General features: G+C 39.4%; 3 protein-coding genes across 3 annotated transcripts; 2 read left to right on the top strand and 1 right to left on the bottom strand.

Annotated features, from left to right (window-relative positions):
* The first annotated feature begins 916 nt into the window (after window positions 1–916).
* LOC105895295 (grass carp reovirus (GCRV)-induced gene 2p) lies at window positions 917–2,593 on the top strand. The gene is made up of 3 exons (XM_012821916.3): window positions 917–1,003; window positions 1,156–1,217; window positions 1,709–2,593. Exon 3 carries the CDS (start codon window positions 1,732–1,734, stop codon window positions 2,380–2,382), a length of 651 nt encoding a protein of 216 aa, XP_012677370.1. The 5' UTR covers window positions 917–1,003; window positions 1,156–1,217; window positions 1,709–1,731; the 3' UTR covers window positions 2,383–2,593.
* Window positions 2,594–3,549: 956 nt separating this feature from the next.
* On the bottom strand, window positions 3,550–5,995 carry ufc1 (ubiquitin-fold modifier conjugating enzyme 1). Its single transcript, XM_012821984.3, has 6 exons — window positions 5,704–5,995; window positions 5,234–5,301; window positions 5,066–5,129; window positions 4,904–4,980; window positions 4,478–4,568; window positions 3,550–4,308 (listed from the first exon to the last, which is right to left on the bottom strand). Exons 1-6 carry the CDS (start codon window positions 5,824–5,826, stop codon window positions 4,228–4,230), a joined length of 504 nt encoding a protein of 167 aa, XP_012677438.1. The 5' UTR covers window positions 5,827–5,995; the 3' UTR covers window positions 3,550–4,227.
* A 97-nt stretch (window positions 5,996–6,092) lies between these two features.
* si:dkey-71l1.1 (uncharacterized protein LOC569883 homolog) lies at window positions 6,093–10,064 on the top strand. The gene is made up of 10 exons (XM_031571496.1): window positions 6,093–6,257; window positions 6,638–6,829; window positions 6,958–7,025; window positions 7,232–7,324; window positions 7,419–7,520; window positions 7,632–7,737; window positions 8,058–8,180; window positions 8,281–8,357; window positions 8,439–8,541; window positions 8,829–10,064. Exons 2-10 carry the CDS (start codon window positions 6,685–6,687, stop codon window positions 8,966–8,968), a joined length of 957 nt encoding a protein of 318 aa, XP_031427356.1. The 5' UTR covers window positions 6,093–6,257; window positions 6,638–6,684; the 3' UTR covers window positions 8,969–10,064.
* Window positions 10,065–11,484: the final 1,420 nt, after the last annotated feature.

Here is an 11,484-nt window from a genome sequence, read left to right as displayed (position 1 = left end):
GAAGCGCACAACCCCCCTTTAGCCGCTATATATAGCCCCCACCTGGCTGGTCTCATGTCCCTAACTACCCAGGCATTTAACACAAAGTCTATTAGGCTAAGTGTTGGGGCAGTTGTCTGGCGCTGGGAACAGAAGCAGGCCAGCTTGGCGGCTGGCTCAGAAAACTTCACGTAAATTGATCCGTCTGCTTTTGAAGTATGCTGCATGGCCCCAGGGAACATCAGCCAGGACGCTCCGCTTACGGCGCTTGAAGGTGGCTGGCCCATTACAGAGGCCAAACGCTTTGAACTGACAGAGCCCTTGGTTAATGGACAAGGCGGTATCGGGGATGCTTCTGGCGTCAGCTCCACCTTCCAGTAGATGCTGTGCAGGTCAAGGGAACTGAACTGAGATGTCAATTGTTTTAAGTCTTTCTAATTTGTTTAATTTGACTGTATAGGCTACCTGTACCTGGCTACTATCAACCTAGATGATCGATATTAGGCTACATTAGAATATAAATTGAAGATTGGAGAAGATGTAACTTTCAAGTTAGTAAAAATGTACAGTTTGTGCAGACAAAGTATTCGTTTTTTATATGTACCAGCATATGGGTTGAAGTTTGCTGGGTGAAATAGTAACCCATCTGGCTTGATTCGGTTAACCCGGCATTGGTTTTATCCAAAAGTTACCCAGTGGCCGGGTTAAAACAGCATTGGGTTTAGGCAACTTGTGCTAAGCTTTAAATCATTACACATGTCTGCTATAACTCTAAGAAATAACTCAAATATGGGCTGCTTTATATTGTTATGTCTGAGTATGCATGCATACGTTTTTTTTCTTATATTCAGGCTTGTTTGAATTCCAGAAACAGGCGACCCCACTCATTTAAAAAAAATGTGTCATGTCCCATTATACAACGAATTGCCCTAATGAACATGATCATACTTAACTAGCTAGGGGGAATTTTACATATCGTCATTGATGACAATGGGGACATAAATTGACCAGACACAACATTCAGGTAGGCGAGTCGTCCTCATTGCGAGTCTGGAGCGTGGTGGCTATAGCATATGTTGGCCTACTTACAATTCATTTTCATTCGTTTTTGCTTTTGATTTTGATTTACTTTGGGGTGTAACCTGGAACATGACGATGTCTACTCCTTCCCTCCAGTCAGCTGTCTATAGTGAAAGCGAAACCTGAACGCAGAAGCACCAACTCCTCACATCATTCGCGTAAGTGTAATTTTGATTTATAAAAGTCTACGACATATTTGAATCGTAACTTACCCTTATTAACCCAAAAATCACATTGCCGCATACGTGGTATGCCTTTTGAGGTAATGAAAAGTCTGGAAAATTGTGTGATCGAATCGAATCGATTGGTTGAGCAAAACAAAAATGTGGAATTTCCCGAGCTCAACTATACAATGCAAATTAGCTTAGCTACATATTTTCATATGGGCCTTCAAAGTTAGATCGATGGAGCGCGAAGAAAGTAGAAATTTGGAAGTGCGCTGAAAGATGTACTTTATAGTGTTTGTGATTATTTTTGTACACTGAAAGCACATGTTCATTATCTTTGAAATATGTCTCTCTCATGCACACGTTGTCAAGAGCCTACACGTTGGATAAGTATTTCTTAAATTGCATTTGAAAAACACATATAACCCTACGAATGTACCATTTAGTTTAAACTATGCTATTTTCTTTCTCTCCATATTTAGTGTTTAATCAGTGAAGTGAAATAATGTCCACTGTCACTTTCTATGGTTGGGAAGTGGATTATGATGGGGACCACCATCTAAAGGCTGAGCAAGAAGCTAAATCTGGCAGACTCTACACCATGTACCATGGCACCACTGTACAAACTGCCCGTACCATTATTAATAATGGCTTCAAGCAGTCTCCAGACGGAATGTTGGGCCCTGGTGTTTATGTGAGCCGCGATCAGAAAAAAGCAGAGCGCTACCCTTTAAAGTCCCCTGTCACTGACAAGGTGGTGTTGAAATTGCAAGTTGATATTGGGAAGGTGAAACGCATCGACACCGACAATCACCCCATGCAAAAGACCTGGCACACGCAGGGCTATGACACTGCATGGGTGCCCCCCAATTGTGGAATGAGAGCTGTACCAAGCGGCCTTGAGGAAGATTGCATTTGGGACCCAAAGCGGGTTGAGGTGGCGGATATTGCTCTTGCACCCAACACCACTCTTGTGGCTGAGCTTCGGCAGCTGATATCTCAGAGAAAGAGTCAGTCTACGAAGCCCTCCGTCCAAGGAGCCTGTAATTTATGCAAGAGGACAAATGATCCCACCCATGTTGCGCAGCCATGTTGGGGATGTGGAGAGAATATTTGTACCTTCATGGCCAAACATACCTGCCGTGTCAGGCCATAATGTGAAAATTGTCATTTTTGCTTAAGGTTTTATGCGACAGTCAACATTCTGTGTAAAGGAAGAAACATTTTTTGTATGTTGTTTATAAAAATGGTTTCCTTATTTTTTCTTTTCCTGTCTATGGAATGGGGCTCTGTATTTTGCTCTTTTTTGACATTTCTTGTGTAATATACCATATCAACCATATCTCTGAAAAAATCATTCAAATATGTTTTCCTTGTCATATTTCCCCATTCACCTCACCTTATGTCTTTGTGGAATTAGCGCATAGAATGGAGAATATTATTGCACAACAATGTGATGGCTAAACCTACATTTGTCTCTTTTTGAAATTACCAGTAGCGGATAGTTGTTTGGTATTTGGCTGCGTAGCGGAGTGGGGAGAGTATTTAAGTATTTAAGGGGTTCTTTTCCAGGCTTCATGTCATACATATGTAATAATTTACTATACACTCTGTTCTCTGGCTGGAATACACTGTTCCCTCTGCTGACCGAGACTATTGTTCTCCTGCTAGTGTTACAATGCTAGTGTTGGTTTGTGTCTGCATTGATCCTGAATGGTTGTGAAATCATGAGGCTACTACAAAAGTAGTAAAAAGTCAAAATAAGGTTGATGGATTTTCGTGCTGCAATGCAGCTGTTTTGTCCGGGATAATTTAGACCTGCCAAAAAAACTCAGCTAAACTCAAGAAAGGCAAAGTTAGTGAGATCACACATGCAGCTTGCAGTGCCGTTTCTGGTGGAAAATATAAAATAATCTTAAGACTCTCCCCAGCCTTCTATGCAGCCAAATATTGTAACTTCTTTCCAACAACCTAAAAACCACGAAATTGCATTTCAACTGAAGATGTGACCAAGGAGCTTAAAGCTTGAAGCTTAAAATCAAAGTTGTCAATCTACATTAGATTCTTTAGATTTACACTGTAATTATTTACAAGACTAGAACAAGTTGCCATCTATGAAGTCTTTATGCGTATAACATATTTTAAAAGTGCATTAGCTGACAAGTTGGTACAATATCTTATCCATACAAAATTCATAATGTGTATTTCTAATAGATCTAATACAGCTCCTAATACATTGAAATGTATGAAATATCAAGTTGGCAATGCGAACATTTCTGATGCATGAGAGTAATTTAGTAGTAAGGGTACACAATAACACTTATTTTCATTACAATATAGGTAATTTATTAAGTCAGGTATGACCATTGGGAAAACTATTCTGACACCATATTTTACATTTTTACAGTTAAATGACCCAAATTGAAATGCTAAAAAAAAAGTTGCGTGAATAATCATGTGAACATATGGTCATTTCCGAGAGAGACATTTTTTTCTTAAGATTTACAAGTGCCTGTAGCCTAAATTAAGCTGGTCCCCTGTAAAACCATCTATCTTTACACACGTAACCATTATGACTGTTAGACAATAGACATTTGTGCCTTGACAGTGGCTGGTAAATATTTCAACATCTAATTTCAAATTCCAGGATTTTGTGGGTGTGACTGACTGTATCTCAGTCTTATATAATTGCTAAATGCATCCCCAAAAAATTAGATGCAACAGCTGGCTGGCAGCGCTAAATTTTAAACACTGCCCATTACATATACAGCATACACCATGTAAGTAATACATTAACTCACCAAAAATCGTATTTATTAGCCTAGCCTGTTAACGATTTCTGTTAGTGACAGAAGAACAAAGGGAATTTCAGGTACATAATAAAAAAAACACATGCTGAGAAATGGTCAATACTGCCACTCAATTAGGAAGGGCTTACAAACAAACACAACATGTCTAGTTTGGTATTCCATCTTCAGAAATGAGTCACACAGAGGTCTTTTCAACTATTCTGCTGCTCTTTGTGTTCGATGATGCCTTTAGAAATAAGGTCTGGTATCTCAACAGCCAGCCAAGGACCAAGCTAAAAATAATGAAGAAAAACAAAAGTTATTTCTAAATATTATATATTTTAAAGTTGTGAAATATTGTGATGAAGTACAAACAAAAACACAGTAGCCTACAATGCAGTCTGGCATGATTAAACACAATTGCTGTGAACTAATAACAGTACAGATGCATAATAGACAAACCCCAAGAGCCATCAGGTGAGCTAATCCAAATTTAGGAACATTTCTTGCCCACAGTGGCTTGAAGTGGTCTGTCAGGCAGATCTTGCCACCCCTTTAGGAGAGACCGAAAGAGTTATGAATGACAGAGATGCAATTTACAACACTGTAGCTAAATTATTTTTATCATTTCATCCATATGCACCCCAGACACAGTATTCCTTTTAAAATGCAATCCTAACGACAAAAGGACATGTGTGCAGTAAAAATACCTGAGAGTTACAGGAGGCTAAACTGTACTGAATTATACTGTGCTGAATTATTTCAAAGTTCTTTGATGGCTTTGTTTTTTGCTATAGCAGGGGCACAGATCAGTTCCCTAAAGATTACTGAGAATCCTTCTATTCCTGTAAACCAAGTCAAATGTGACCGTAGGTTGTACTCACTGACCTGTACATTTTGGCCGTCTTCCCATCCAATTCAGGTATCGCCACCTCAGGGGCAGTAGCAGGATATGTGACAGGAATCTGGGTGTAAGCAAATCTTTTGAAATCATCCTAAACATGTGAATGATACTCTTATGTTTAAAAGTTTTATTTTATTTTAACTTACATCGAATTCCACCTCAAATTCATACTTTAGCAGATCATGGATGAACCAGCATTTCCCAAACCATCTAAAATACACAAAGAAAGGGTTAGGTTTAAGGTAAATTCTCCAGTTTCCAGAACCCGATTTGAATAACAGTTTTGAGACAGACACGAACTCAACGATACATACCTTGTGCCTTCTTTATTGGACTCCAGACGAAACCAGTCATTGTCAGCTGCCTTGTTATTTTCTACATACTGCGGGGTATGGAAAGGTTCCTCTGTGTGAGTTAATCAGGCAGTAATATTCTATGTTGAGATTGCAGTTTTTCAGAACAATCTCAAACTGTAGTATTCTATACAACTGCTACCTGTCATCTGATCAGAGTTCAAATTTGCTACCTAGATTTATAAGCTAAGCTAATCATTGGGTTGTCTTACTAGATCACTAAATACCGTGTGACGTTAAATAAATCACATCGAGTTACACAATGAATTATATTGGACCAAGGCAAAGTCAGTAAGACGTAATGGGATACTGCTAGGTGGCTGAATTTGTTGCCCAGCTGACAAGCCAAACTAGCTAGCTAGCAACCATATACAGAAAATACGCTAAAAGGCTGGCCTGTACGAATTGAGATTGATCCTACCTAACCTTACCTTAATCAAGGCCAGGTACTCCTCTCGCAGTCTCTGAACCCACAACTCTTTGTCTCTGGGACCAGAGTTAGTTTTTAGGAGAGGTATCTCTGACACAGCTTTCCGAGTTGCCTCATCTGCCATGGTGGTGCTGCAGGAGATGGGGAACTTGGTAATGTGACGTCAGCATTCAGCGTGGTTAATCTGATGTAAATACTGAAGCACAGTGTACTGAAATTCGTTTTTGAGCAGACTTTATTGACTAGACCCCAAACTGCGATATTTAAGAATGTGTAAAGCGACTAAAACGCACGGCGAGCACAGTCTGCAGGTAATAAACTAAGTGGTACTGTAAGCACATTTGTCAATGTTTCCTGAGGGAAGTATTTCCTCTGACGCCTTGCGAAGATAACACGGATCCCACATCTGGTTGCACCGCTATCATTACTGTTATTTCCAGCATCCTTCTAATGTCATAGCGTCTGCAGGGTTACATGTTTCATCCATTCCATTAATTTACATTAGTTTAACGGATTCATCAGAGCGTTATGCAATTTATGTAAACCGGAAAGACAGTAAGTACATATGTTGACAATATGCGTTTATATTTTCACATCTCAGTAGCCCATCGACCTCTGAGTAGTCTCTGCACTTGTATTAGCGTTTCTGCATTTTGTGCATCCTGTTTTGAAATAAAACGGTTGATTGAGTTCGTGTATGGCTCTGGCTATAGGACTGTTTATTGTTGTTTACAATGTAAGTTAAAATTAAAACCCAAGGCAGAGACTTACTTCCTACAGTACATGATTAACAAATGTTTTGGGGACATAAAGGTTAATATCTTAAATTAAAGAACCAGATCATCACAACATTGTGATTGTGTTTGAGAAGTGATTGAGACTGACCTGCATCAAAACATGGGAGTCAGACGACTACTGGTGTGTTTCTCTTACAGAGACGGGCTGACGGTGTGTGGCTCATATATTTAGTTTGCTGGTTCCCATGGGCAGTGTTCTGGCCTTGTCATCTCGCCCAGGGCGTCAGAACTCCCCATTTCCCCTGGACAGACCCCTCGCCCGCTGGGACAGAAGAGATGGACGGCTTCCCAACCCAGGAAGCTTTGATGGCTTGCATCGCAGCTGTAAAGGTAAAGTTCAGTTATGTACAGGGATTTGCCATTTGCTTGCTGCTGTTTCACTCAGATTGACTCATATTGATTCAAATCGAGAGTTTTGACTGATTGCTTTTTCTTACTTTTTTCTTTTTTACATCTAGATGTATTTCCACAGCAAATTGAAGGTGTTAAAATGATTGTTAACAAGACTCTAAGCAGCTTTTTTAAGGTATGTTTTGATGTTCCAGTGTATTTGAGTGTGTTGATTCTCAAGGTATTCGCATTCACAGATCGTACCAACATATTGTCTGTGTTTACATCTTCATATCTAAAGTATGAATTAAGTCACATAATCAACTAAATGTGTTGGTCAAATCTGTGCTCTTCACATGTTAGCATTAATTCAACAAGATCATTTTCTTCTCCAAAATGTAGGTTAATCATACATTCCACCTTAGTGCTATTGCGCCATCATGTTATCGCTTTCACGTAGAATATCTACAGACAGACGGTGACAGTAAAGAAAAGGTAAGAGATGTCTTAATAGAACAGTTTTATTTTTCTTCTTCTTATTTTCCTGAACGATGCTGTCTTGACATGCTTTCAAAATATTTCCCCTCAGGACAGCCCTATGCTGATTGGTGAAATGGATTCATCAAATAGCTTAAATGCTCATTCGCTACTTCATCTGAGTGACCGAATAAGGGCCAAAGCTGTGTTTCAGGTTTGAAAATCTACCTACTGAATTTACTAAACTCAACAATTTCATGAAAATCTTTTACATTTTTATTTTTTATTTAAATCATTATGCTCATGGTGACTTTTATGTTGTTAGACCCAACAGTCCCAGTTTGTTACATGGCAGTTTGAGACTGAATACAGGGGAAGTGACTTTACAGCTGCTGTCACCATGGCTAACCCAGATATTCTAAGAGAGTCAGGTGAGGTACCAAAGGTTATGAAATGTGTAACCCTTGAGGAATGAAGACATTGTGGATGTGGCTCCTTCTGTATGAGGACTAATCCACAACATGTTGCCCAACAAGTTTTCCCTGTGTGTCCTGATTATCATCCAGTGACATATTTATCATACAGAAATGGCTTTGACATTTGCAATGTTGTTTTCTATGCATTCTCATTTTCAGTTTGTGCTTAACCCTTGCACTTACACTCTGTAGTATCAGAACATTGTATTCAATTTGGAAAGGGTCAGGCCAGTGCCCCGTGTGATTACAGTATTTATGTGTTTCATGGAGAACAGTCATCATGGTGGCACACTTCCTCCAGAGTGTCTCTTCTCAGCTCGTTCTGGGGGGTGAACTGGTATACCACCGTGGAAGGGCCGAAGAAGGTGGCATCCTCACACTAGCTGGGCAGTATTCAGGTGATAGTGGAAAGAAATATGAAGACAATGTTATTTTGATGCATACAGGAGGTATTTTGTGGTGTCAGGCCTTGTAGTAATATCTATGCCATTTTTCCAGGACCCAACTGGGTGGCCACACTGAATGCTGGGAAGGGGGGCGCACATGCAAGCTACTACCACAGAGCAAATAAACAGGTACAATGAAAGCCTTTCGTTATTGTTTAGTGTTATGCAATGCAGTGGAAAACCACAGCGTGTCCTCAATGGCTATTCCAGATTCAAGTTGGAGTGGAGTTCGAGGCTAGCACCAGGACACAGGAAACAACTTTCTCATTTGGCTACCAAATGGAACTTCCAGAAGCTAATATGATCTTCAGAGGTATGCTATTGAATTACACATTCCTATTGTTCTTCTCCTAGATGAGATGATCCATGCTTGTTTCAGTCTATGTTAATTTTGCTATTTGAGTCATCCCTAACATATTTGCCAGTGTGGTTACTGGCAGGATGTGGTATACTTTGATCCCTAAAAATTATAAAAGTACAGTGTCTAATGGAAGTCTTTATACATAGAGTACATGCAAAGTGTAAAATGATTTGGATGATGTTCATATAAACCCTTGTACATATATGCATAATATATATAATCCCAAATATGTCTTTTAGGTATGGTAGACAGCCGGTGTATCATGGGTGGAGTTCTAGAGAAGCGCTTGTACCCTCTGCCTGCCACTCTAATCATGGGGGCCTTTTTCAACCATCGCGGCGATAAGCTTCAGGTCGGCCTTGGTGTAAATGTTGGCTAAACATGGACCCTCAGGCTTGACAACTCTTCAGCTCCATTGCACACTGAATTGGCAGATTTGACCAATGAACCTCTTGTATACAAACAACTCTACCGGATGCCTGGATACCTGAAGGCATTTGGCCAGGGCTGCAATTCAGAGCATTCAACACTGGGAAACTATCTGGACTACTGGAGCCATATTGGCTATATGCATATGTACCCCAAAGCATATGGGTGTCCAGAACGTGGACTGTTGGTCAAACTCAGGGTGCTGTGTCTGCAGAGAGGTTTGCTGTGCTGTGGTCACTAATAGACACACACTCATAAAGAATTACCACGCATTGGTGTTGTCACACAGACAGTTCTGAGCGTCAGAGTATGTTTTCCCCCTTTTTAAGTACACTTGGTTAAGAGCTACAGAAAGATTCTGTGGTTTCTCAATCCCCTTCCGAGAGTACATACATAAATATTCCTGACATTACTGAATACTTCAATACAAAATGATTCAAGGTTCTCTCCTTAAAGATAATTTGCATTTTTTTAAGATGGTATGTGTAAGCAAAATGTTGTACAGTTTAGAAATATAGAAATAATTATAAAGGAACACAATACTAAGCCATACTAAGAGTGCACATCCCATATGTATGACAAAGTATAATACATATTTGATCGGTCTGTCAGTCAGTCTGAAGCAACTTTATTGTTCTTTATGGAGTAAGCTATGTATGGTGAGTGGGATTCTCATTTGGAATTTAAACATAATGTTGCACTACGTGAGTTGGTAATGTTTGTTTTTGAAGTTGAAAGCTATATCGCTATGTTTAGGGCCCATTTTCACAGGAAACAGTATGTCTCTGAACAAAGCCTAAATGTATATCCTTGTTGCCACAGAAATAGAAATATTTTGAGATATATGCATACTAAATGGAACATGCACTAATTATTGTGTAACATGTACATGCTTTTTAAATTGATTTATTTATTTGTTTTTACAGTGTAAGTAATGTATTAGCATAATTACTAATACATTTGGCTATATTTGGATTACTTGAATCTGACATAAAAGATATGTTGAACTAATTTATTTTAAATAAACAATATAACTTATTCAATCATATGACTTCACTCTGTCCTATTATGAGATCTTACAGTATATAGCAGGTACACGATACATAGGCAGATTTATTGCTTTGATGTGATAGATTGATTAAGCCTAGAATATTCTTAATGAATAGAAATCGTTATTTTCTGTTGAAGACTGTCATAATAATTGACAGTTCTCTCCCCACGCCCTCTGATATGTTATGTATCATGTACCAGGTGGCTGATACGTTGCAGGAATAACCAGTTCTTCCTGTTTGTGTTGCAAAGGGGCGGGCTGGGTATGCTTTCAAGTCAGGACATAGACAGCAAGTCTATACTGCAACTTGTTTCAAAGTCCTTTATTATATTGACCGTCACAGCACATTTGACAGCATATTCAGTAAGTATGTTTAACAGATCTTGCAGGACGGACAGCTAATTGTGTGTCTGTGTGTGTGTGTGGATTGTACTGTACCTACCACTATCGGAATCTCAAGAGCAAATTAGCTTGAGATGTTTTTTACAGCTGTGTGACAGCACATCATTCTTCTTGCCGGTTGGGTTGTTGCTGTAGTTGACTACAGTAGCATAATTTAAGATTATTTGTCTTATCAGTTAACTTTTGGACTAAAAGAAGACATGTGGTAAGGCTATTTCTATATTCAGTTAGTTAAAAAATACTCTTTTGCAGCTTGGTTGATATGCAAGGGATAATGTATAGTCTGCCGGTCTGTATAGGGAAATAAATCCTGACGAACAGGACCCCGCCGCACAGCGGCAAATCAATGTAACTTTTTGCCGTTTAGTAAGTAATGTTATTGGTGTGTGAATTATAATGTACAGTTAAAATGGCTCTCCACACCTTTTTCTTCAGGATATTGGTCCCACTTGATGACTGATATCATTGTTAGATTTGCTGATTATTACACATTGGAGTGTCTTGCACATGTGTGTAAGAATATTTATCACCTCTCATAAAAACTTGTTTCTTGAAGATGGTTACTATGCCATGTCATGTTCAACTAAGAAGTATCATACTCGTAGTGTGCATTCATTTAGGATATTATTGGGAAGGAACTCACCAACATCTAACATTCCATGTTAATGGGACAGGTCACATATTGGAGTCAAATGGAGACTTAACACCCACCATGCCTAGAGCCTATCAAGATGGTCCCACTCAGTGGTCTCTCTGGGCTCACGGCACTCTCTGGTTTTCTGTGGTTCTTGAGGTGTTGTTTCCCCACAGCAGGTAATCACTGAAACTTAATGAAGCCATGTTACATATACTGTGTCAGTATGTTTGTAGCCGTAGCAGTTAGCAGTATGTCTGTTTGTATGGCAGTCAGAGTACATGCATCCATGTTACTTACTTTGCCCTGTATTGGCTGACCTGTCAATCATCATGCAGTTTAGAATGGAGGGGTGTCTCACTTGCAAGTCATTTAAAGC

This window comes from Clupea harengus, chromosome 8, assembly GCF_900700415.2.
Source record: "Clupea harengus chromosome 8, Ch_v2.0.2, whole genome shotgun sequence".
In the NCBI taxonomy this organism is placed as follows: Eukaryota; Metazoa; Chordata; class Actinopteri; order Clupeiformes; family Clupeidae; genus Clupea; species Clupea harengus.
The sequence above is the reverse complement of the archived record's forward strand: the minus strand, read 5'-3'. Positions and strand labels throughout refer to the sequence as shown.

Coding starts and splice junctions, on each gene's coding strand:
- LOC105895295 (XM_012821916.3), top strand. CDS start 1,732: ATGTCCACTGTCACTTTCTATGGTTGGGAAGTGGATTATGATGGGGAC.
- ufc1 (XM_012821984.3), bottom strand. CDS start 5,826: ATGGCAGATGAGGCAACTCGGAAAGCTGTGTCAGAGATACCTCTCCTA. Junction 4,981..5,065: donor AATTTGAGGTGGAATTCGAT/GTAAGTTAAAAT, acceptor GCTTACACCCAG/ATTCCTGTCACATATCCTGC. Junction 4,309..4,477: donor CTCACCTGATGGCTCTTGGG/GTTTGTCTATTA, acceptor CATTATTTTTAG/CTTGGTCCTTGGCTGGCTGT.
- si:dkey-71l1.1 (XM_031571496.1), top strand. CDS start 6,685: ATGGGCAGTGTTCTGGCCTTGTCATCTCGCCCAGGGCGTCAGAACTCC. Junction 7,026..7,231: donor CTCTAAGCAGCTTTTTTAAG/GTATGTTTTGAT, acceptor TCCAAAATGTAG/GTTAATCATACATTCCACCT. Junction 7,325..7,418: donor ACGGTGACAGTAAAGAAAAG/GTAAGAGATGTC, acceptor ATTTCCCCTCAG/GACAGCCCTATGCTGATTGG.